Source organism: Barbus barbus (genome assembly GCF_936440315.1).
Source record: "Barbus barbus genome assembly, chromosome: 40".
NCBI lineage: Eukaryota > Metazoa > Chordata > Actinopteri > Cypriniformes > Cyprinidae > Barbus > Barbus barbus.
The window spans coordinates 16,637,915-16,665,513 of NC_136718.1; the positions used below are offsets into that span (position 1 = coordinate 16,637,915).

Below are 27,599 nucleotides of genomic sequence, written 5' to 3' on the forward strand. Positions count from 1 at the left end.
CGTCTTTATGTCTCATAGGGTGAGTTAAGTGTCCTAGATTCCCAGTCATATCTTTTGAGAGTTTTGAAGCAGAAGAGACCCCCTTGTATTATGATTGAAAGCTTCATATTCGTCAGCTTAATGTCTTTTCTGTAGAAACACATTTTCTTCCCAAGTGTTCTGTGTGAGTGAGCAGAGACGACCAGATGTGCATGTTTTACAATCACATTATTCTGAGTGAGCAGAGACGACCAGATGTGCATGTTTTACAATCACATTATTCCCTTACCTATTTTGATGGGGTCATTATCTGAGATGGCCGGTAAGGGTCCCGTTGGTGAGGGGGATGAGACGGGCCCGGGAGGAGGTTTGTCACTGTCTTGTGGGCGGCTCTTGGAGGTTTCAATGCCTTTGACTCTCCTAGCATGACGGTTCCCCTTGTAGTGGGCTTCTGCCTGACTCTGAAACAAACACAGATAATGCTGCTTAAACATTTTATAAACGCAACTTTCAAAATCCACAATAGGCTGCACTCAAACAAAACAGGTAAAGTTACAAAGTTTTTAAAGCTCAGGACACAGGCCATATTTGACATCTTGTACTGGATGTCCTGTCCAGGAGACATAAAATGGGCTTATACCTACATTGTCCCTGGATATTGATGCCACATTTCCTGTGACTGACACTGTTTCTGTGTCTGCTTTTAGATGTGTCTAATAATGTAAAGACCCCAAAACAACAAACAAATAAACTTAAAATAAGTGATATTTAATTTGTATATAAAATAGTTGAGATAATATAGATGAGGTCATTCAGCACTGTCATCAACACAACTGATCATGAAACCATACTAATATAATATATTATAACAATAATTAAATAATAAAATCAACAATAATTATTTACAATATTTTGTAATTTTTTAATACAATTGTATTGTCAATAATAAATGTATAATTTTTTGTTATTATTATTCAGAAAAATTACATATAACCATTATTCATGACACAATGTGTATTCTGGCTATAAATAACTTAAAAAAGATAATAATAATAATATAAAATAATTATTATTATTTAACTTGTATTTGTAATTTTTAAGTTATTTTAATATTATTATTTTTTAAAACATTTAAAAATTTATTTAATTTTTGAAATAAATGGTTTATTTAAATACAGTTATTTAAAAAAAATTAAAAATACATATTTCTTGTAGTTTTTAAAAAATTCTTGAAAATGCACTTACACAGTTGTTATAAATGCAATCAAATATTTAGTATTTATTAGTGCTGTCAAACGATTAATCGCATCCAAAATAAAGGGTTTTGTTTACATTATGTATGTATATGTACTGTGTATATTTATTATGTATATATAAATACACACGCATGCATGTATATATTTCAGAAACATTTTATGTTTATATATTAAATATATTTATTTATAATATAAATCATATGAATATAAATATAGACATGTAAATACATGTAAATATTTTCAAAATATATACTGTATGTGTGTGTATTTATATATACATAATAAATATACAAAGTACACGCATATATATTATGCAAACAAAAACTAAAAATCATTTGACAGAACTAGTATTTATATAAGTATTTATACCATTACCCATGACAACTAATATGTATTCTGATTTAATATAATTTAATAATGATAATACTAAGAATATAAAAAATTAATAATAATTTATATTGATTTACATCAATTATATCATAACTTTAAGTTAAGTTATAATTTTAAGTTAATATAAGTTTTTTAAATACTCATTATTATTATTATTTATATATAACAATAATTCTAATAATAATAATGTATAATTAAAATGACAAAATCAGTTATATGATTAGATATTACAATAAATGTGAGGTCTGCTTCTATGATTTTACTATTAACATTGTGTTTGAATGAGTCCAGATGAAGAGACGCAACTGAAAATGCAACCATTGTTAAGCAAAATGATAAATTTAGCCGTCTTAGAGGTCAGTGCATAAACAGCACAAAACCAAAGGAAACACAAAACACTTGACTATTGTGAAAGCTCTAATCTGCATAAACAATTCCACATCTCTGATGTGGCACAATCTGTCCACTCATCGATCATCGAGCTGACTTGACCTCTGGCAGGAACACATTAAGAGATATTTCCAGAAACGTTGACACAGGAGCTGTCGCCTATAGTCTGCATCCTCGTTACGGGGGAGCGGAGCCGCCACGCAGCACAACGCGTATCTGACGTGCCTCTCAGCAGCACGCTTCAAACAGATCACCTAGCAGCGGCCTCCCAAAACAGCGATGGCTTCAGAATGCATCCCATCAAGACAAACATGATGATTATTAACTGGTAGGATTATCTGTTGTGTGAAACCGAGAATGAGTTGACAACAGTTGCTGCAGACACTGGGAGCAGGACCAAGAGACTCATATCAGAGTGTCATCCAGGGCTCAGACGCTCACAACATTAGAAGAGGCGTGGAACCCCCGCAGAGACTCATGGGAACAGAAGAGATTAAGACAGCTAGGACAGGCCCTCAGAGATATTTAGAGTACACTTGCAGTGAGGGAATGGCATTAGGTTGGCCATTCCTGTCTGTTGTGGCAGGTTGTGGGCTGTAATTGGTGATGACAGAGCCTTATATAGCTGGTGGTCTGTAATCGAAGCCTTCAGGGGTTTGAAGGAATTGCCTGTCTGAAGCACACAGGAAACTGAGAAGGATGTGGGAAAGAGGCACTAAAAGCACAGATCTCTGGGATTAAGGAGGAAAGAGGAGAAGATAGCCATGTGGCTCTGGCAGGAACCAGCAGAAAGCTCAGTGGATATGGGGCTAAAGCACAGGTGCAGACAGAGATCACACAGACATGTAAAACTGATCAGACTTGCAATAGAGTGAAGAAAAAAAATGCAGAAAAAATTAACTTCCCCATCCAAGAACAAATGAGAAACACAGTTCATGCCATTGCCATGTGCAAGGAACAGACTCAGTCTGGGGCGGTAATCACAACCATGAGTTACAGAGATGTCAATACTGGAGATTCCAAATATATATATATTTATTTTTATATTTTTAACAGTCTGTGACTAGGAATGAGAATTGTAAAGAATTTAACTCTTTTGGTTCTGGTTCCAATTCTTCTTAATGTTTCCAGTTCTACGAATGATTCTTTCAGTACTGTACTTATAAGAGCTAAATATATGTTGTTGTTTTTTTTAATCATTGCATAGATATATATTTTTTTTAATTCTTGAAAAATGCATTTACACTGGTGTTATAAATGCAATCAAATAATTAGCTTTACCTGCACTGTATATTACACAAAAATACTAAACAAACAATACTTGTTGTAACATTGCGAAAAAAACTAAACAAAAAAACACTTGATAAATAAAAAAACACTACTAACAAAACAAATCGTGTGCATCTTTAGAAAATACTTCTTACAGTTAGTTGCAAGCTGTATTTGTTTGACTGACAAAAAAAGAAACTTCTCATTAAAATAATTTGTCTGGGAATCAGTCTACACTATACACCATGTTTTTTAATTTATTGAAAAAGAACAACTTCATAGGAATCATTTGTTCATGAGTCAAATACAGTGGTTGCACTGCAAGTTTTTGATTTACTTTGAAGAAGTGTTTTGTTTGGGAATCAGACTATATTGGTTGCACTGGCTGTTTTTTGATTCCCTAAAAACAACAGGCTCATAATAGTCATTATTTAAAGGTGCAATAGGTGATTGTCTTCAGAAACATTTTTTTTGTTATGCTGGTTGAAAGTCTCTTCACATCCCGATAGTAATCATTAATTTAAGTGGTCTAAATGTATTTTTATATGTATTTTAAATTTATGTTTACATGTATTTATATATTCTGTGGAAGGCGTAGGACCAAGAAATGTTCGTCCAATCAAAATGCTCTTTCCGAGCATTTTTATTGACTTTCCTTCCTGCCTGTCAACATTTGTATTTGCATACCTCTGCGCACCCGCTTCACGCAGACAGGATATGTCATCAGCGCGTTCGTGTACACTATGTAGACAGAGCGAGAATGGCAGGCAAACATCAACAACCTGATCTTCCTTCCTGGTATTGTAATACTTTTACTAACTGTGCTATAAAATTTTCTCACCGATGAATGACACATGATGCAGCAATGTTGTCTCTGGTCATCTGGTCTGTGTGTGAGTTCATGCGTTCAGGGGCGTGGCTTGGACGGCAATTTGCAGGGAGGGTGGGACGTACGCTTTCAGTGCTATCAGGCTAAAGTTAGCATTTTCCAAGATCTCCTACTGCACCTTTAAGGAGTCTCACTGGTTGCACAGCATATTTTTTGATTCACTACAAAGAAAAGGTTCATAGGAGTTGTTTACTGAGCAATCAGATTACACTGTTCATGCAGTCTATTTCATGCTGTAAATTCAGTAATGCTGTTGTGTCACCACTGAATAGCAGTACAGTTCTCTGTCTGAGTATTTTAGTACAGTGGTGCTTCAACACTGGTGGAAGAATTCATGTTTGAGAACCGTTCATGGAATTGAGTGTCGTTTGTTTCCAGTAAAAATGTTTGTGACAGCCTGTCTGATAAAATGACACTACCAGCCAAGCTCTTTTGGCCAGTTCTTAACTCTAATTCAATAAGATAAGCAGACCAGTTTTAGCAATACGAACCCAATTTTCACATTTGAACTCTTTGAACCCACATACAGAATCCGTTCATTGAAATTCTCAGTGAATGCTTTCTTAATGAATCGACTTACAAGAGAGGGCATACATTATGAGTGAAGCCATTAGATATGAATGCAAATCAAGTACCAAGCCAAATCCATGATGTGCCAATGAGAATGAAGTGCTCGTATGAATGCAGCGCTATCTATAGAATAAGGAAATGAGGAAAGTTCTCGTCCAGATGGCACAGGGTTGACAGATGAGTTGGTTTTGAGAGCACAAAAAAAAAAAAAACTTTAAGCACAATGATGGAAAAACATGGAGCACAAAGAACTTTTCCAAGGACAAATTAGGACACAGATTGTCTTTGCCTCATCGAACCACAGGTGAACAGTATGTAATGCAACATATGCCAACAAAAATACAATTACAACAAAAAAAATGGGAAAGGGCTGCAAAAGGAGTATTGACAGCTGTGGCTATTCCCGAAGCTCAACACGCACATGGAAGGTTAATTTGCCCTAGTGATGGAAAACCAGTCAGCGAATGACGGAAATTGTACGAAAACGGTGGGCCACTGCAGCTCTGGCAGGGGGAGGGATGCGCAGTCAACCCTGTCCTGCAGCAACAGTGACACAATATGGTGACATCACTTCTGCAGCGCGGCAAGGTTATGCCTCCATCTTGCGCTAGAGTGAAAGGGACAGAGGGACACTGGCAGCACAGCATAACACAACTCTGAGCTCCTAGTGATGAATGCATCAGATAACACGCTGGCAGCCAATAGTCTGCTTTTTCCACTACAAATGTGCTCAGTTATCGGCACTGGGGGTTAGGAATCTATGAATCCATAATGGAGCGTGAAATGATGATGGGAAGGAGGCGAGGGAATAGATATTTTCAAGGAACAAAAGCATTGCTTTATTCAGCATATAGTAGAGGAACAAAATGTAGACTCAATTGCTCTGTGTAACCATTTAATGAAAGATGGCATTATATAATTTAATCTTTTAACGTAGTTGAATCATTTCCAGTGCAACAATGCATGAAAGACGCAGCACAATGTCTAATACAACATCAGAACTCGCAATTCTTTGATGTCTTTTCTTTTGATCTCTCTGTCTTTCGCTCACTGCTGATTGGACAACATGAACATTTGGTGCCTGAGAACTTTAAAAATAAACGAGAGTTAAAATTTTTAGGACATTGATCAAAGAATGTGTGAGTGTGTATGTGGGATGATGAGTGATGAGTTTCCACAGATAAAGTACATTAAAAAAAATACATTTTTACAATGTTGTGAGAACTATATATATATAGAAAGAGATAAAAATGTTTATTCTAATACACAATGTGGCGATTAATCTAATTAAATGCAAAATAATAAAATTTCACATCAAATCGTACCCCCTAAAGATAATTAAAAAAATTGTTATATAAATAAATACACATACATTACAAAAATAGTATTTAAATATATATATATTTAGATATATTTATTGCAGTTCAGAAGTGGCATGAATGGATTCACCCTGCAAATGACCCTTTGCAGGGAGTTTTATTGACAGGCGATCTGACCGACCATAAACATAAGGCGGTTATCGGTACAAGACCGCGGGCACCAGATGAGTCCTCTGCACAATTTGACATTGTTGCAGCCTAGATTTAAACTGCTGGTTTCGTCTGGCCAGAGGACAATGGAATACTATTTAGACACACTATTTCCTTGTTTAATACTGTAAAGCTGCTTTGACACAGTCTTTATTGTAAAAAGCGCTATATAAATAATGGTGACTTGACTTGACTTGATAATGCAAAATCTGCCATTTTTGTCCAAAAAAACAAACCAGACAGGAAGAGTAGATTAACGTTGGTGGACTTTAACACAAAAAAGGTGTTTATTGATGTCTTTCTGCAGTTGAAACAAGATTCCTTCTCATGTTCATTCATGTTTATTTCATGCTATGATTAATAAAGAGGAAGAGATGATCGGTTCACATGCTGCTTGAACTGGACTTTGTTTCATACCTAAAGTAATCTGCTCTGTCTTGTCTGTCGGCACGTTGTCAGTGTCCTTTTTGCTCTTTGATGTATTTTTTACTGCGTAAGAACATGATGTGTGGCTTGAGAATGGCATGGCATGTCAGACATAGCAACAGTAATGAAAGGAGGTGGGTCTTTGTGAAGGGTCAGTTACAATTGCATAAATAATGCCATAAGATTAATGGGTCTTAAATGGGCATTTAAGGAATAGTTCCCCCGAAAAATGTAAATTCTGTCATCATTTACACACATGACTTTCTTTCTTCTGTCGAACAAAACAGAAAATAATTTGAGAAATGTCTTTGTGTTTTGTTTTTGTTCATACAATGGAAGTCGATGGTGACCAAAACAGTTTGGTAATCAATATTCTTCAAAAATATCTTGTGTTTTCCGCAAAAGAAAGTAAATCTTACATATTTAAAGCGACATGAGATTCTAATGATTAAATGATGACAAAATTTCAACTGAACAAACAAACGAATAAAGAGAAAGAAAAATCAGCCCCCATATTCCACCCCTTTCATGGAAAGTGCTACGTGCTTAAATTTATGTATCGTTAAATGCAATGATGGCAAGCAGGGAGGCATTGTAAAAACGGGTGTTGAAAGAATACAAATATCTTTTACAAACCAGGACAGCTGCAGGTGTCAGAGATGTCCAATCAGCAGTCATGCGCTTAAGGTTTATTGAACAACATGCAGTATTATTTACAAGCACGCTTGTATATGTGTCAAACTCGTTTGACTTAAGGGTCATGAACTGGGTTGTAAACTAAAGGCATCTTTGGATGGCACTTTGGGATGTGGAATTTATAGTTGAACTAACAACTGTCTAGGATATTTACTGTGAACCAATACAAAGCAACATTAGATGACGAAAATAACTGTAGTACAAAACTTCAATATTATCTTCACCTCCCTTGAACTAACTACAACTCTTAAATCCAATTATTTCACAGAATTGCTGAGTTGTCTCAAATTCTGTCCCCGTAAATCATTAAAAGCGAGCTGGGCTAACAGCTAATTTCGCAGGTCGCCACAAGCAGGCTTGGCCTCACCATCTTCTCCCTGTCTTTCATTGTCTGTGGCTGTGGTTTAAAGAAGGCCTTACATCTGCTCGACTGGAGGGCCGAGATTACAGGCTCACACCAAGAAAGCCACTTTCTGCCCATGATTACAGTTCTCGTCCGTAAAAATAGTGCAGGCTAGTGGGGCACTCCCAGGTCCTGCACCGTTACTAATCTCAGACATGTCACAATGTCTACCACAGCTGCAACTGAATTCAGCCCAGAATATTTCAGGCTAAAGTTTCTCCCCCAACAAGCATAGGAGCAATTTGGTGCATAAACAACTAACATAATTGCTTTCATTGCTGCATGAGGAATATTGGAACATCAAAATGTGAGATTCGGATCTTGAAAATAAATGACTGTGGCAAGTCTGAAATGGAAAAGTTGGAAGTTGTTTTCATAGGAAGTTCTTACTTGTTGAAATAATATCTTAATAATTAAGAATTTATGTTGAGAGAGATTTTCTTAAAACTTGTTTTAATCGTCGAAAGAAAAAAAAAACACTTGACCACCCTGACGTGCTTTGCGGATACAGTACTTCAAAGAGGATTTGCCGTTGGCTATTTCCAGACTAGAAAGCAGTGTGCGCAAAATATCTCAGCAGTATAAACACAACGCTCATATTACATAATCTCACTCGAAGAACGCTATATACCATTTCATGTCTTCAATAAAGCAAGCTATTTGAGTAAGACACCAAACATGTATGAAGTTAAAAGGTCCAATATCAGATACCTTACCTCCGAGTTGAAACGGATCTGGCAGACATTACAGGAAATGATTGGCCGTTTGGTCTTCACCAGTGGGACTCCAAAGGTGTGGTTGATCACTGCCTTCTGAACAGGATCCATCTGAATACAGAACAGGAGAAAGAGAAAGAGGGAAAGGGAAAGGGAAAGGGAAAAGAGAAAGGACGTGTGAAACTAAAGTCTGGTCCGATTCCCATTAGACAGACAAGGTCATTAATCATGTTGATGGAAAGGTTTAGGTGGCAGTACAGTGGCAGCAGAACATGGCTAAGGGCAGCCATATAAGAGTCAGGACACCTATGAGATCAAGTCAGGGTGAGCAGCGAATCTCCATCTCCTGCACAAATGTTGTCCGGCCCTGTATTCAGTTACAAAATATCAATGGCTTAGCTAATAAATGAAGACAACCTAATTACTCACTTACCTTTAAGGAGGTCATACTACACTAAATCATTTCTAAACAAACATAAACTAACTAAATAAGAAAGCATTCCTAGAGTCTACAGGATATAGGCCTAAAAGCATGAAATTATATTATTATATCTATCTGTCTATATTATCTATATTATTATATATCTATCTGTCTGTCTGTCTGTCTTTATTCATTTGTTATTTAATAATTATTTGTTCTTAATATTATTATTAATTAAATGCATTATTTAAATAATTGTTTAAACCACACACATTATATTTATGTACATAACAAAAAATAATACATATTTATGTATATAATTAATATTTATGAATATAATATGTATGTATATATATATATATATATATATATATATATATATATATATATATATATATGGAATATAACTAAATAAAATTTAAAATATAGTTAAATTCTAATTAACTCAAATATTACAAATATATTGGTAACACTATACAATGAGGTCTCTTTACAGTATTTTAATACTAGTTAACAAATGTTAGCTCAGGTCTATTAAACATAAAACTTTTGATTTTAATAATGTATATTTATTCATGTTTTTAAATAATATACTATTAAAATAATATTATATTATATTAAATTAATATAAACTATTAAATATATTATTTAAACAATTATTTACACACATAATATTTATGTACATAATACACACACACACACACATTATTCCTTCAATTGTTTCTGTTAGATCAGTGTCCACCATGGAACAGTTGAGATTTTAAAATAAATTTAACTAGTCATCCTAAGTACCACATCCAATCGTGCCAATGGCTAAGCCTCTGTTTATGACCAGCTTAATGCACAAAGCCTGATGGTTGCAGTCCAAAAATCTTTTGGCCTTGTGGTCTGCATTCAATGCTTTATTGTCATATGATTCCTACCATTATGCCTGATATAGTTTAATTTGATTTGAACATTTTGACTTGACATTTGATGTAGTTCATCTTCATACTGTACATTTACAACAAATTCATCAACACTGTCTTTTTGGCAAACTTGATTTTATTCTTTGTTTTTTATTTATTTATTTATTTTGTTGTTACTAATGAAGTGGAAAGTGATACCGTACATCTAGTTACAGAAAGAAAATGTTTAACCTTTCAAAACATCTATAATGGTTGTTTTTCATTCCAACTTCTAAGAACAATAGTCTAAGACGGGCCAGTTTGGAACATCTTCTCTTGGCTGGGAAAGACGGGGAGAGGCTGAAATGAATATTCTCTTAGTCAAACAAAAACATTTTGAAAATCTGCAAACGGATCGTATCCAAGCAACCCCCTCTACTAGAAGCAAACATGCAGAGAGCCGAGATGTGGTTCAGGGTGACAGCGCACACCATTTGTGGGTTAGCAGGCCTTGCACCGGACTTCCTCAGATTTTTGCCTCTTATCTCTTTTGACACAGGCCTGGAACTCGTTTCTGCCGTATCCGTGGAGGGCCCTGATGCTGTTGTGCATGTGCAAAGTCCACACTACATCAGTCAGACAGGCACTGGATTAGCCACAATGATGTTGTTCTATGGCTTTGCCTTCATGAATCTCCAGAGGATTAAGTGAAGCTGGCAGTTAGCTGGGTAATCAGAACACCTCCAGCTAGAACACATCAATAGATACAACTGTCAGTACTAACAGCCTCGGCGAGGAAACGGATGAGGGAGGGGCTCCGACGAGCTCTACGGGAAAAAATCAAAGGCCTCTCATAAGAAAAAGATTACTTTTAAAGGCTCATGTCTTTTTTTAAAGTCTACTGGCTGCTTTTCAACTCAGAACACCCTTCTAATCAAGATTTAATAACATACAGAAGTTAACATGCATCTATAGACCAAAATTCTGGGAGTTGGTCCATCATGCTTCACGTCGTTAAGTAAAAATAGCACTGCATTGAAGTGGTCTTCTGCTGGTGGTGATTTACTCCTCCGACTTTCTCAGAAAAGAGAGACATCTTAGCTCATGACTATACCAACTAATTTCCTTCAACACAAAATTATGTTATGATACAGCTTATGAGGATGCTTCAAGAATCTAACTATAGAAACCACCAAACCACAGCTGAAAGATGCTTTAAAGGCATAGCTCACCCGAAAATGTGTATTTGGTCATCATTTATTCATCCTCATGTCGTTCTAAAGCTACATCACTTTCTTTCTTTTGCAGAACAAAAGATATTCTGAAGGACATACAATGTAAGTCAGTTGGATCTAAAACAACACCGGACTTCACCGACACCGGAGATTATTTTTAGGCCACTATATCACTTTATCACTTTAAAGGCCAGTATGTGAAACATTGCTGGTTTTATCAAAGCCTCTCTAACATGCTGTTTTATGGTATTGGCAGACACTGCATCTATACTAATTATCAACGCGAGCAATTAACAGCGCCTGTTACATTTATCCATTTGGCAAGCACAGTGTCTGTCATATGACCTCCTGATGCTCCCTCTGGAAAACCACATCCCACAAACTGATAACTGTTCAAAAATAGCCAGATTCTTCTCATTATAAAAGCACAGACCTTTAAATGACCCTTTAAAAGGAAAGTTTATGTAAAATTTTAAATTCTGCCATCATTTACTCAGCCTTATATCATTCCAAACCTTTTTGACTTTCTTTCTTCTGTGAAACATACTGTAAATAGTCATTAATTTTATACAGTAAAAAGTCAGTGGGGTCCCATGTTGTTTTGGACAAAAGCTGTCATTGACTCTTCAACAGGTACACATTTGTACCTGAAAAGTCCATATCAGTACCTTAAAGGTACATATAGTACCTAAAGTGTATCTAAAATGAATAAAAGCGCTCCTTTTGAAAAGGTACTGCCACATTTACAGAGTGTATGGACATAAACACATGAAACATTTGTTAAAATCTATTTTGCGTTCTGCCATACAAAGTCATACAGGTTTGAAACAGCATAAAGGTGAACAAACAATTGTGGATGAACTATCCTTTTAAAGGAAATATGCCCGTAAAGTATTATAATGTATTTAAATTTGGATTTAAAAAAATGGTCTACTTTAATTCACAAGAGTCTCCCTTTACACTTTCAGTACAAGATCCCATGTCAGTTAATACAAACCATGGAGTGTTTCAGCCTGCCGAACACCACAAGCCCAAAATGCACCGCATTCAAATACAGAAGAAGGTGCAATGCCAGATAAGACATCCCACAAAGCTAACAAACGCTGTTCGGTGTCCAGCGCTTTACACCGAGAAAAGAACTCCGCTTTGTTATGTCTCTGCCTGAGCTATAGCCGGAGGGCACTCACCTTCTTATCCTCAGAAGCGCTTGGATCTCGCAGCTGCATTGGATCCTCCATGAGGGAGCTTGTGTTTGTGTGTGGGAGGGTGTGTGTGAGAGTGTCACTCATCCAGAAGGGATCCTAGCTGTCCCACCACACCACCTGATTCTCCCACATTCACATGCTTCTGTGCCCCCTTCTGGGGACGTCAGCGCACGATTCTTGTGTTTACAGGTCCACGATATGATTAATTGTTGTCTCTCTTCCTAGTTTTACTTCTTCTTTTCCACAGTCAGTCGTCACTCTTGCCGTTATGGTTTGGTTTCTCGTTCTCCGTTGCTTAATCTCATCCACCTTCCTTCCATTCCTCCTTCCATCCTTCCTGACATTTCACAGCAAGCCAAGACTACGTTCCTGGTTGGATGCTCTCTCTTCATTTTCCTCTCCCTCTTACTTGCTTTTCTTTCCTTTCCTTCCCATTTTTTTTTTTACTCCAATAATAAATTCTGTCGTCCTTTCCTGTGCTCTCTTTCAGTGATCTCCTTCCTCTTTCTGTTCCACATGCTCACTCGCTGACTGCTTATTTTGCCCAGATGCACTAAGAATGTCATGCACTCCCTCTGTTTTTTTTCCCTTTCTCACTCCCCAAATCACCCTCCACTCCCTCATTCTATCAAAAGCACAAGCTGCAGAATTCAACCCTCCTCCGGCTCCCCCGTCATGACGATCCTCTCGCTCTTTCCACATACCTCTGTAACACATGTGGAACCAATACAGCGGTGACCCTGGCTAAATTAATAAAACTACTAAAAATATTTGAACTCGTAATGCCTTGTGATTGATATCGTCCAGCTATTAAGGTCGAAAATTACAGTTTTTCGAGGAGGTCATCAGAGGTAAGGTGCATGCAGCCAAAAGGTTTCAACTCCAAAAATCCATGTGGAGTTGCATTACTCAGTGAGGAAAATTGGCAAGCTGTGCACATAAACGTCGCCTTTTGCGAGTGAAAGAAAGCGAGGCTTTACTCGAAGGAGGCTGCAGGGTAGATGCAACAAGTTGGCGCACGAGACCCCCAATTTAACGCCTCTGAAATTCCTGATTCTGCAGAATAAGCGAGTGTCTGAGAGAGGTTTTCTGCTCTTCCATGCCACAACCAGCTGCTTGGTATAAATTATTCAGGTGCCTCAGTGCCTACAGGCGCATTGACTCAGACAGGCAGGTACAAGCCAAATCACATTAAAGGCAAATTACAGCTGAATTGTAGAGGAATGGAAGATTGTGGTCCACCCCGGCTCTATCTACAACTGATCAAAAGCATCTGATATTAGTGAAACTTACAAAGCAAAATAATTATTTGGCCAAACCCCCACATTTTTGAAAAATACCTTGAACTAGATTACAGCTTCAAGTCTGTTTGATCAGGCCATTGCATTCCAACATGAATGCGATTCCAGACGGAACAACTTGAGCACAGCTGACGTATCGTATGTGTACAAGCAGTACTGGGGAAGCTACTTTGAAACTAATTTAGAGATTTTAAAAAGTTCTTGTTTATAACAAACCACAAACAAGAAGTTGTAAAAACTAGCTACACTAAAGTCCCATAAGGAGTAATATGTTTTATAAATATAATGTAACTATGAATAAGAAGATTTAAAGGGATAGTTTACACATAAATGAAAATTCTGTCATTAATTACTCACTCCGTTTCAAACCCGTAAGACCAGAACACAAGTTAAGATATTTTTTGGTGAAATCTGAGAGCTTCAGAACCCTGCATAGACAGCAATGCAACTACCATGTTCAAGGCCCAGAAAGGTAGTAAGGACATCATTAAAACAGTCCATGTGACTTCAGTAGTGCAACCTTAATGTTATAAATCTACAAAATACTTTTTGTGTGCAAAGAAAACTAAAATAATGACTTTTATTCAACAATTTCCATGTTAGTCTTCGACGCGTGTTCACGAGAGTACTGCAACGCATGCATGAACACACGTCTAAAGCTGACAAGGAAGAGAAGAATTTGTTGAATAAAGTCATTATTTTTGTTTTCTTTGTGCTCAAAAAGTATTATCTATCCAAGAATTTAATTTATAATTCAACCAAAACTGTATATTTGCTTCCAAAAAATGTTTTGAATAAACAAAACAGGGACTTGAATCAGTGAATCATTTGTATGAATCTTTTGATTTAGTTGATCTATTTGATTTACAGTAACAAATTCACTAGAATTAATCAATTTTCAATGCTATATATGAAAGAGGGAACTTCTTGGGATGAACTGATTCTGTGCATGCTCATTTTAAATCAAATCATATTCAAATGTCAAAAAGATATTTAATTAAACCACCCAACTGATGACAGCTGTTAGTCTTAATACCTCAATAGAAGCCTATATTTATTACAGTCCGTGTGAGTGAATTCTTGTAAATGTCAGTATTCCATTAGGCAATGGCGTAAACACTGCAGTGTGCTTTCAGCAGTGTCCCAGAGAGAGGTCAGCCTGTCCTTCCAGCCTCTGCAACATCGCTCCCTCCTGGACATCAGGAGAATTTCCCCTTCGGACATCTGGTCACTCTCACATTGAGCCTTTAACCGTAGTGATTAATAGCCTGCTGCAATGCTAAAACTGCCTCAATCTAAAGATTACAGCTCATTGTATGAATGTAAAATAAATGGCGTAAGTACAAGAGATAGTAGTTAAGCTCTTAGATGCTGACTCTTTCACGAGCTCATGCATATTTCAAAATATTTAAACATCCCTTGGCTTTTACTAAAACGATAATAATGTGGCACAATTGGAAGGCAATGTGTGATGTGGATTTATTGAGCTGGCATGGGGAGAGTGTTTTTTCCTTCTCAGTGTTACGAGACTGTGCCAAAGGGCAGGCCATCTTTCACACTGGCAACAAGTGCAGGCAAATACAGGGAATTTAGGAGAGAGAATACAAACGACGGACATCTCAGGCATGGCTGGATCCCACGACTAACCTTTCCCATTCAATTTGCTGACCAGCATCCTCATTTACATAACAGAATGCAATCTGGGAAATGTGCAGAACAGACTCTGAGTAAAAGTGCTGAGAGAGTGAAACGAGCTGCATGCTAATCAAAATGATTAGCTATAAGTCCCGATGACATGAGAGAACTCACAGCATTACAAATTCAACTACGCAAACAAGCCTGGTATAATATTTAAGGTCATCTTTTATGTAATCCGATCGCTATTTCATAACAACAAGGACACATTAACATATTATGACATTAATACACCAGATCTGAATAGTGGAGGGGAACATAACAGTGAAAATTGTTTCATCATTTACTCACCCTCATGTCGTTCAAAACTTGTATTCAAAACTTTTTTTCTGTGGAACACAGATGATATTTTGGAGAACAACCTGTTTTGGTGACCATTCACTTACAATGTATGGACAAAATACACATTTCTCAAAATATCTCAATTTATGTTCCACTGAAGAAAGTAAGTCATGTAGGTTTGGAATGGTGACCAAAAGCAAGGTCATCAGAGTGACTCAAATTGACCAAATTTTCACCAAACTATCCCTTTAATGTGTAGCTTTAGAAAACTTTATGATATTATGTTTCCTCACTACCCCCCACTTGTGTTATAATGTCTGAAATTACATGCATGAGTTTTCATTTTTGCATGCTTTTAATATTGCTCCTGAAAGGCAGCATCACTTTTTATTTATTAATTTCTGAATATTTAAAAGCCATTTTCTTTATGCACTTAAATGTTTTTTTTTTTTAAATAAGTCTCTTTGCTCAGCAAATGTATGTTTAATCGACCAAAAATACAGTAATATTGTGAATTATTATATTTTCTATTTTAATATATTTTAAAATGTTGTTTATTACTGTGATGGCAAAGCTGAATTTTTAGTAGTTTTCATTGCTTTTTAATTTTTTATTTTGTATTCAACTGAAAGTAACATGCATAAAAAATTGAGAATCACTACCTTAATGCAATTACCACAATATGCTATTTATTATTATTATTCATCAGTTTTTTTAACTAATACAATTGAAAAACTATCCAGTAATGTTGTGACATACTCTAGGCAACAACCTCTATAGAAACTGTCTATTCTAATAGCAAGTGGCATGAAGTGTCCTGACAACCCTCTTCATGAAAAGTAACAATATAGCATATTTGTTGTTTTTTAGGTGTAATGCAATAATGCAGCACTGTCTCAACAGAGATTTTCAGAGGCCTAATCTCACCGCATTGAAGTTGTGGAAGAGCCCAACGCTGTGTGGAGGAGGAGTCTCCATCTGAAACTGTAGGAAGGGCTTCATATCCAGATGAGGCTGGATGACTGTGGGGGTCCGCAGAAATGTAGGGACAGTCCCTGTTCGGTTGATGCTTCCTGCAGAGACAAGAAGAAAGAAGTTAAAGAAGCCAAACGCACTAATTGTTTCTTTAAACTTTTCAAATGAGTTTAGAATCCCATCACCGGGTTAAATTTGTAACATCAAGCCTGAATATAGCCCCTTTGCTCAAATTCTGACTTCATGCCATACAGAGGTGAAACACTGAGGCTCAGAGAGGTGGCTGTGCTGACACATTTTTTTTGTCAGAACAAACCTCATCAGAGAGATGTCAACCTTTGGTTATGAAACAGCCCCTTCTATCTCTCTCTCTCTCTCTCTTTCTGTCTCCCAATCCACGTCACCGAGTCTCTGTTCCCTGTCAGCCTGTCTTCTCTTATCCTTTACAGCCCGCGCAACCTCTTGCATGAGACCGTGTGAGGACCCTCTCGTCAGAATTAAGCTTTAGCGAGCAGTTACTTTAAGCTGCTTAATTTCTGCTGCTGGATTTTCCTCGCCTCAAATTCCCTGCAGTCTTAAATCTGTTCCCTTCTATCTTTCTCCCTCTTCCCCTCGCTGTCTGTCTCCTTCTTAATCTTGGATGATTTTTCACCCTTCTCCACTTCTATTTCAAGATTGCTCGTCAAGACTACTCTCTCCTGATTGCCTAGCGCAGTTGAGATGGTTTCTTCACGTAGGAGATGTCATTAGGCTGTGCTGCTGTGGGCACACATGTCAGGATGCGCGAGGAGAAAGAATGAAGGAGAAATAGAGATTGAGAGATATGCTGTCACAGATATGGCCACAGCTGTTCCTCCTGCTCTCCTGCTGGAGCCTCAGGCCTGAACGAGTTCTGGCATCATTAACTCAAATTAGGCATGCAAGACTCCTCACTGGCTGCATAGCACACAGGGAGATAAAGAGCAAGGGAGAAAAGGAGAACAGCAAGAATAAGGAGGCAGACCGGTTGCAATATTGCTTGTGAGAGTGAGAGAGAGAGAAAGTGCCAGTGGTCGCTTGTGGGCACTGCTGGTCCCTGATGCAGTGCTCAACAAAAGTCACATGACTCACACTCTAAATACTCCCTTTTGCTGCAAACGGTTCTCTTCAAAAGCGCCGCAGTGTGCCTTAAAGAGATAGTTCACCTAAAAATTGAAAATGTGTAATTTACTTATCCTCAGATGTTGTTATTTGTTCCAAAAGAGATGTTTTCTTTGAGTATATAGTTATCAGGGGCTTTCAAGCTCCAAAAAAGACAATAGAAACACCATAAAAGCACAAAAACACCATAAAAGCAAAATAAGATACCAAGAAAGTTATTCTTATGACTCATTCATTGTATTTCAAGTCTTCTGATGCCATGAAGACATCACAGCAAACAACACACATTAGTTTTAAATTTAGAGATTTAAAAAAACATTTTTTTTTACAAAGATTTATGATAGATCATGTGACACTAAAGACTGGAGTAATGGCTGCTGAAAATTCAGCTTTACCATCACAGGAACTATTTCATTAAATTAACTGGCTAAGAGGAAAGAGTTTGTCTGAATGGCACTATGCCCTTTAGCCACATAAATAAGACAGAAGACTAAACTCTAATGTACACCGCCACTCTGTGTGCTTGTCACTGCAATACAGTGCTGACATAATTCAGGACATGTGTGACTGATCCAACGAGAGAGAACCCAAGCCCGTTTAGTCTGTCCACATGCCAGCAGAGAAACGGCACAGATTTGTTGACAACGAGGGAAAGATGTAGAGAGAAACACAGAGGGGAGTAGAACACGAGTGCACTCGAAGCGTGTAGGGGACAGTTGTCCTTGCAGCAGAGTCAAAGTGTGTGTGACAAAACACCACTGCCAGCATGCATAAATCAGGTCCAGTCTGCTTCCTGCCCCTAGTGTATAATTACCTCATTAAATTAAAGAACACTTTCAGGGCCCGGCTCACACTGTAAATCACTGTGACGGGGTAAGTGCATGCGAGTACGCGTGTGTCATGCATTTATAAAAACGAGAGTAAGATCTCGTACTTACTGCTCAGATAACGTATGGAGCTTTAACGTGTCTTCCATGAAAAATAAACCAATAAAGACCAGCACAATGACAACTGGCTTCAAACAAGCGCGTTGATTGGACACTGAGATCCTCCGCTGACAAACAAAGTGCCTTGATGATAATACCAGCGGTCTTAACAGCCTCATCAAGCCCATGTGGCGCAGGGGGAGATGTTTTTCTGCCACTGTATCTGAGTCTGATTCTCCTAACAAGCTGCGGGAACCTGATCGGGCTGGAGAAGGGGGTGGAGGACTGGAGTGACATGCTAAGAATCCTGCAACACACGTCGGGCCTGTAATCACCACGTTTAAAGATCCTGCAGAGAGGGGGCAGCCGGGGGCCGAGGGACAGACATGCACGGGGATAAAGGAGCTGGTGTGAAAGGAATCTTTGGGAAGAGGATTTGGGAGAGAGTGATCCAGAGCTGCGTGTGGATATGGGTGAAGTGCGGGAGAAAGAGTGGGGGAGGAGGGGTTTATAAATAGAGAGAAGGGCACGGGAAGATCAAAGGCGAGGGGAAACGATTCAACAAACTCAAATAATTCGGAGCCTGTTTGGGCCTGATAAATGGAATCTCAGGCGTGCTTGTCGCTCTCTAATACTGAAGCTTGGCAATCCTATTTCTTAGGCCGTGCGTTTGCTATTTTCTGAGGGCGGGCGTAATTGTGAGGAGCGCGGGGGGGGGGGATAAGGATGAAATGGTTTGGAGATAAGGAATAATCATGATTAGGTCAAGGCTGACACAGCTACGGAAGGAAAGGAGGGAAGATTTTTGCGATGGCTGGAAAATAAAAGGATGTTACTGTTAAAACGTGCATAAAAGGCACTGAGCTGTATCTCATTAGTTGGCCGGTCACCTTCAAACCATGGAGGTCAGTAGTTTAATTGGTTGCAGTGGAAGAGAAATCGGTGACTTGGTTTCTTCAGGTGCGGAGAGGAACCCAAGGGAACAACACAGCGTTTCTGGCCTCAGGCTGCTCCCCTGGGTAACATTATTACAAATTTGAATACATACAGTACATATAGGGTACAAATTGGACCTATTATTTTGCTTTGATTTTTGCTTAATTCATGTTATAGTAAATGCAAATTTAAATGATTTATTTTAATGACAGAATAATTCTCCTGTTACAAAAAAAATTACATTATTAATAATCGTGACACTTTTGGTAAAATTATTATTATTATCTTTATTATTAATAATAAATATAATCATTATTATTATTATTTGAATAAATTGTTTAAAGGGTTATTATTATTATTATTATTATTATTTTATACATTTTAAATTAAATTGTTTTAAGACATTTCCTGCATTTGGGAAGAGGGCTCAAAAAAAATCAAACCGCAACTTAATAGAGAACAAAACAAGGAAAAATGACTAATGATTAATAGGATTAAAATATCCTGTTTTGTATCCTGTTTGTGGAAAGCGCCATATACATCATTCATGCAGTAAAAACAAAGAGAATACGAGTGAAAAATAAGGGGTGCATTGGTTACAATAGCAAGAAATGAGAGAAAGGTTAAAAGAAAGAACAGGATGGTTGGCTTTGGATGAACACAGATGTCCCATGGCAAGCAGCAGTGGCCCTGAACAAATTGGAGAGAGCGAAAGAGAGAGAGATTGAGAGAGAGCCAGGGTCCCCGAGAGCCCCTCACTGAGCACCTGTCGTGCAGATGATCCAGAGGAGAGTGAGATTGGAGCAAATGCAGATTAATGAGATGAGAGATGCAGATAGATGTTTAGTCCCCTCTGAATCCACCGCTCTCTGTCTGTCTGTCTCTCACTAGCTCTGTGTACTTTAATCATGGCCATCCTGATGAGTTTTAGATTAGCGCCATTCACTACTGGGGAAAGTAGACCCCATGTGATGTCTTAAATGTGATGGTAAAAAAAAAAATCCATTCTATGTAAACTTCCCTTAATTATGCAAATTATTAATAACATCCAATTCAAGGCTACAAAAATGGCATTTGGAATTTGTCCATTATTCAATCACAATTCCATTTGGTGCCACTAGTGATGCAGAAATAGCTTCAGATTCAGTGCAAGTCAGGTAGAAAATGAAAATTTATTGTTATGTATAAACATTGTAAAAAGTCAGATTACAAAAAGCCCAGATCTTTCCTCTAAAAGCCACCTGCACTGCATATTCCAGAACACAAAGTGCTGTGTAATTATTGCTTGTATTACAGCAGACAAGTGTCATCTCCTTCAACCATCAAAAGAAAGCTACAAGCAGCAACAGTTGGTGTATATTAGAGGAAGGACTCAGCTTGGGAGAAAAACTCTTTGTATGTTTTCATTATTTTGCTTTTGAATGTGTAACTCCTCAGATGTTTTAATTATTAAAGTATGCGGCAACAGCGCGGCACACTGTGTGTGCAATTCATGATTATGTGCCGTAACAGCTTTTGTGTTACATTTACATTTGTTCATACCACATTTGTAGAGAATAAAGTAGGCTAGGTATATGCACTGATTTTTGTTCATATTGCCATTGACAGTTTTGTCGTGCACTGCTGACGCCTGTGCTTTTTTTTGGACGGGGAGAGATTTAATTAGCTGAAATCTAAGAAGGCCAGACAAGACAGTCTGGTGATAAGGTCAAGGTTTGTCTTCAACTGTCTACAGTTGTAAATTAGAAGGAAAACAATCAAATCAGCTTTCCAACCAAAATTCCTCAGAACTCATCACTTCTGCTGATGGAGGAAAAAAAATAAAATCACATGCTGTCTCCAGTAAATTAATTTCTTTCTTTTCATTCATCTGTATGCTGACAGACCCGTCCGTTTGGGGACCTGAGCGTATGACCGTCCTGTCCTCAGCTGTGACCAAGGCAGCAGAAATGGCTCATTCATTTAACCAATTTAGGTCCAATTACTGTGACGGCAGCATAGCACTGCTCGCTATTCCAGTCCCGTCTCAGAACGGCGGGGAGAGACAGCCTGTCCCTCATCTGACTGCCAACGCAATCCGCCATCAAAACCAACCTCAGGATAAAATACACACACTCACATTCACAAACACGATCTTATCACTGAAACACACAGCCACGAGTAGCTTATTGCTTTTACAATACAAGTGGCAACAGCAATACGGTAAAAGACACAACATGCATCTGCTAAGTAATGTGATGCTTCCTTAGTCGAACCAGTCAAGACTGTGACAAACGGAAAAACATTCTGCTTGGTTGCTTGGTTTCTTTATCTGTATTGCCTCTTTTAACAAAGTGGTGCATTCAGTCAGATTTTAAAGCTGGAGCTATTACTTTTTTACTCTTAAACATTTTATCCGCCTCAATCCAGTGAGTGTCTGGTCACCAGCCGCCTCTGTAAGCCACTGGCTGGATTTCGTCACTCAGGCTGAGCACATGAAAGTGGCTTGAGGTCTGTGGAGAGAGCTACTCATTAAGATTCTCATTTAATTAGAATGAACACACTTCTCGACGCTTCTGCACTTCGCCTGGCTTCCTTCAGCCTAAACTCAAGTGCATCAACAAAAATGAGAGAAAAAAACATATGCATAAAACTCAGTTTCCCAAAAACCGACTACGGCAGTTTGACAGTACAATGGCAAAAGGATAAGAAATGAATGACAGGCAATGTCTGGAATGGAATATATTGTATAATGCCTACTATTTGCTTAAAATAATATGTGTTAAATGTTTTATGTACTGTATGCCATCCATGTATAAAGCACAAGAAAAGGAATGAGACAAGGCGTTATAAGATCATTGATTGCATTTAGAATGGAATGTTGATTTACTGCAAACTGTAAAAAATATTCTGTATTTTGCTATGGTTGTTAAAAATACTACATTAAACAGTATACTCTACAAACATTACATTTCTAAAGTATACAGTCCAGAGGATATACAAGGATATACAGTCCAAGAGGATATGTGACCCTGAACCACAAAACCAGAAGAGATCTGAATAAATAAGCTTTCCATTATGGTTTGTTAGGATAGGACAATATTTGGCCGAGATACAACTATTTGAAAATTGAATCTGAGGGTGCAAAAAAATCCAAATATTGAGAAAATTGCCTTTAAAGTTGTCCAAATGAAGTTCTTAGCAATGCATGTTACTAAACAAAATGTAAGTTTTGATATATTTACAGTAGGAAATTTACAAAATATCTTCATGGAACATGATCTTTACTTAATATCCTAACTTAATATCCTAATATCCTAAAGAAAAATCAATCATTTTGACCCATATTGCTACAAATATACCCCAGCGACTTAACACTGGTTTTGTGGTCCAGGGTCACATATACAAGAACATTGGCTATGTCTGGAATGGAATAAGCTATTTTACTGCATACCGTGCAGAATATAAGGTCAATGCCTAATATTTATTAGACAGTGTACACTACAGTATGCAACAGTATGTGTTTTATAAGTTCAGTCAATGTATAAAGTATAAGCAAAGGAACAAGGACAAATAATGAGCATGGCAAGACTGTACAAGATCATTGGCTGTGTCTAGAATAGAATATTAGCATACTGCTTACTACATATTGTGTGAAACATTAAAAATTAACCATAACATAAAAAAAAAACTCTAAATGTTTAAACCGTATTATGATACTCTGTTGTTATGTGACTTCATTATTTTGCATGTCAAAAAAGTTGGAAATAATAAATAAGTGGTTACTTTGCAATCAAATGTTGGGGGAATTTTTCCTTCAGATTTTTGGGGAATTAACCAATTGAGGATAAGATGTTAAAAATAAAAGTTTGGAGTTGAATTTTTGGGAACAATGTTTTTGAAAGCAGTCTCTTTTGTTAACTAAGGCTGTATTTATTTGATCAAAAATACAGTAAATTTGTTTGTGAAATATTACAATCTGCCATCGAAACCGAAGCCATGATAAACACACAAACACACACACACAAGTACAATCTTATCACTGAAAAGCACCCCCCCCCCTCCAAAAAAGAAAAAAGGTCCTTTGTACTTTTATAAGTTTATTTAGTTACAGTTTATTAATACAACACAGTCTTGCTAAATAAACTAACTCATTAATTTAATAAATAAATAAATAAAAACTTTCTCCCACACGTTTGAATGGTAATGCATATAATAATTCACATACTGTGCACAATGTACATACTGCATACCACAGAAATAGCATGAACAGTATGCTAGTATGCTACAGTATTCTAAACAGAGCTTATGAGTATAGAAGGCGATATGACTGTGTCAGCCCTTTAAATTGCCTATGTTAAAAGCAGAACTGATTCAAGCAGCACATCTCTGCTGTCTTTGGAACGGTCTGACTGTGTCACATGCTATATTTGGCCACAAGGAGGTGCTACTGTGACCTTGCTTGCTGACCCTTCCGCAGATATCAAACAGGATATAAATCCCTTTTATCCTTTTTTCACAGCTCTTAATCAATTAGTCTCCCCCTCTCTATCTTTAGGCCTTGCAGTATCAACCCCTCCCAAAGCGCTTCTGATGTTAAGTAGAAGTTTTGCAGGGAGATAAAAACTTCTCCTCAACTGCATGTGCTCAGCACTTTCAAGCACAACCTGACCATCATGTCTTGCTACATGAGCCATGTCTGCGGTCCGTGTTTGTGCGTGCCGAGAGTGAGGTGAACAAAGAGATGATTGACTGTGATAAGCCTCCAAGACGCTACAGCGGGAGGCCGATATGAGCCCCAGCATGTCTGACATTAATCCCACACATCATTACTACACAAACATACATAAACACACATTCACGGCTGCACACTTCCACTGCGCGGTGCTCTGTCTTGGCTGAATACTAAAAGAGACAGAAAAAAGGTTACGAGAAAAATTGTGAATCAGCTAAATGATTTGTGTTTGTATGTGTGAGATAGAGCGACAGTAAAAGAGAAGAAAACAGATAAAGAATGTGTGTCCTGTCAGACCTGTGATTTAAAATGTCACCACAAATTATATGCCTGTGGGAGATACACCATCATAATGGCCCAAATGATATTTACAGGGGCTATAATTTCAGTATTTTATGTTGATTTACTTCAACCTGAATTATAGATTGGGTTGTAGCATGCGCACATATTTAGGAGGTCACCATATCAGTTCAAATCCAACCACGGACTCTAAATTAGATTAAATCAAAGCAGGTGTTAAATGAGCTTGTGTTGAATAGGGATCCGTCTGATTTAAGCACTTCTGTAAATGGACCCAGACAAACTAGACTTGCAAAGTAAGCCACATGGCCCCCCTCACCTCTCCAAACAGAACAAACAAAGTTTGCATGAACGGTCATTGTAGAAGAGCACTGTTCATATCCCAGTGTCAACAACGCTACTTTAAATGTAAACAGACTACTTGTACTAGTTTCTTTGTAGCTTGAAAAGCTAGATTAAATTTAGCTAACCAGTTTTCAGAGCTATATTTTGTTATACTACAAGCTTCTAACAAAGAGCAGCTAACTGCATGCATATCTATATGCACGACACAATGCAACAAACAACAAAACAGCAATATCATCACACTACACTGCTATTCAGCTTATGACTAGTAGTTATGTTATTACCATCACTATTTTAGTTAGTTATTCCTCAACACTGCTGTATCCATTACTAACAGGTAATATGACTCACACAAACAGATATAACCATACACATGGCCTGTTTTCAGACTGGAAGGTTTCCAATGGCTAAATACGGGTGAAGTAATGACAGGCAACACGTGTGTAATGACACCCCGTTGAGATAATAGACGGCCCAAGACGAAAAGCCCCAGAACGGGCCGTGCTTTGATCTTATAAGCAGGTGAATCGAGGCTGCGAGGGTTTAATTACCCGTCTGTCTCTCACAGAAAAGTGCTGAGTCTGCCTGTCAAGTTACAGGCCAGATGCAGTCATGCTGAAAGTACCTTTGCTCCACTCTGAAACTGATTAAAGTTGGAGAGAAGTTCACAGGTAATATCTGTCTTCATCTCTCCCCATCTGCGGCCCCAGTGTTATTCCTCCCCCTTACAGCCCAGAGCTCTGTGCACGTGTTCCAGACGCAGAAGCAGATTCACACCCTAATCCTCTGATAAATCTGGTCTTGGCTCCACCGTGGGGCCCGATGGTGGTTGTTCCTTACAGTGGAAATCAATGAGAAGCAGGATGGCTCGTGGGAGAAGGGCTCTGTACACTCAGACACACTTCTTCTTCAAGTCCAGACAGGAACTGCTTAAAGCTGGCTAAAATATAAGTCATTAACCATCAAGAAAAACTCATAAGCGAAAGTGAAAATGAATCAAATGAATCAGAGAATTTCTTTTGTGTTGTGTTGTGTTTTTATTGTTTGATCTGGCACCGTTTGATGCTATTTTTCTGTAAGTTATTTAAAATAATAAAATAATAGTATAAGTTAAGTATAAAATAATAGTTATTTAAAAATGTGTTACAAAAATGTTTAATATAAAAACTATGTACAAAAAATGTATATATTAAAAATAAGTATATATTTATTATTTTATACTTAATATAAGAATAAAATAAGTATAAAATAAATTAAAAGCTCTAATTTTAACATTTTCCCAACACATTAAATGTGTCATTTACACAAATCTACACTTATTATTTTACAAAGGAACTATGAAAATGATGAGATTACTCACTTTAAATTTAAATTTTTACATTTAAGATTAACAACAATAATAAATGTTAACATTTAACATTAACAAAACAGAAAAACTGTTTTTTTTTTTCAAAATAATTACAAAACTACAACTACAAAATTAGATTATTATGAGGTTATAATATTTAACATTTCAAATCTAAAAAACCTAATTTTTTAATATTCTAAATTAACAATAATTGACCGTGCTATTTTTATTATTACCCTAGCACCTTGAATACATTTGACTCATGATGAGTCATTCAAACACATTCAAAGTGGCTATTGCAGTGTACTATTATGCTACTCTTGTGTAACTCATTTGGTCTGTTAAGACATGTTTTCATCAAGGGAATGATTGCCTAGCTTTACAGAGAGAAAAAAAATAGATGTATTGAGGTCAGTGCCTACAGTACAAACAAAACCCGCTTTATTACTACCGGAGAACGAAGAGACAAACAGACGAGAGCACCGAGAGACCAGCCAAACAAGAATGTATCCTCTTATATGAAAAAATCACAGACATGCTGCGGCATAACGCAAAAATATAACAAATAATGCACTTGAATGCATTCCTCTTACTTCATAATGTTAAAGCGCTGTCAGCTGACAGATATGCTATAAGGACCCCGCTGATTCACTTTACATTAGCGTTCATTAATCTCTCACCCCATTCCTCTACCTCTCCACCTCCTTTCATCCTCCCTGAGCTATTCTTCCTCGAGTTTCTATCATTTTCTTCCCATTGTTATGAATCGCCCATGTTTGGCTGAGGGCCAGCTTGGCTGGTAAGATGATCCGTTCTTATCCATCTGTAATCTATGTGAATGTTCCTGGCTGCAGGGCACACCGGAGTCTTTGATGGATGGTAGGATGGCGTGAAGTGCTCAGGGTGAATCGGAAAAGGGGATGTATGCTAGAAAGAGAGAAAGAAGGGGGGGGGGGGGGCAGCTAATGATCTAATGTGCCTTTTATCCATATCCTCATTGGCAATATAAGCATAACGACAGTCAGAGTTCAAGCATTTGATCCTTAAACAGTCTCAAGCGTCTTTGCCCTGACCCTCTGAATAATGCGGTTATCTTAAACTGGCCCTGTGCCCTGAAAGTGCAATAGCCGTCTTAGTTGTGTCCTCCACCACAAAAGAAGCACTGCATTTTTGACCAGTGCTGTGGAACATAGCCACTCCCTTGTTTTATTCACTTCCCCTGCAGCAGTTTCCCATCTATCCTCTCGCAATCTATCTATAACCTTCCTCAACCCACTTCCCCCCCTTCCCTATTAAAGGTCTGGGGTGCACACCCAGGAAAAACAATGGCCGTCCTGTCTATCTTACCCTCGTTCTCAAAGCCTCCTGCCCTCAGG

General features: G+C 37.6%; 1 protein-coding gene across 1 annotated transcript in view; it reads right to left on the bottom strand.

Annotated features, from left to right (window-relative positions):
- The window catches only part of znf385a (zinc finger protein 385A), a 31,068-nt gene extending 18,270 nt beyond the window's left edge, over positions 1–12,798 (bottom strand). Inside the window, exons 1-3 of the mRNA XM_079401478.1 lie at positions 12,244–12,798; positions 8,514–8,624; positions 269–440 (exon numbers count right to left, since the gene is read on the bottom strand). Coding sequence (XP_079257604.1) covers positions 269–440; positions 8,514–8,624; positions 12,244–12,345 — 385 coding nt within the window. The 5' untranslated portion in view covers positions 12,346–12,798. The remainder of the gene's footprint in view (positions 1–268; positions 441–8,513; positions 8,625–12,243) is intronic.
- Between the last annotated feature and the right edge of the window lie 14,801 nt (positions 12,799–27,599).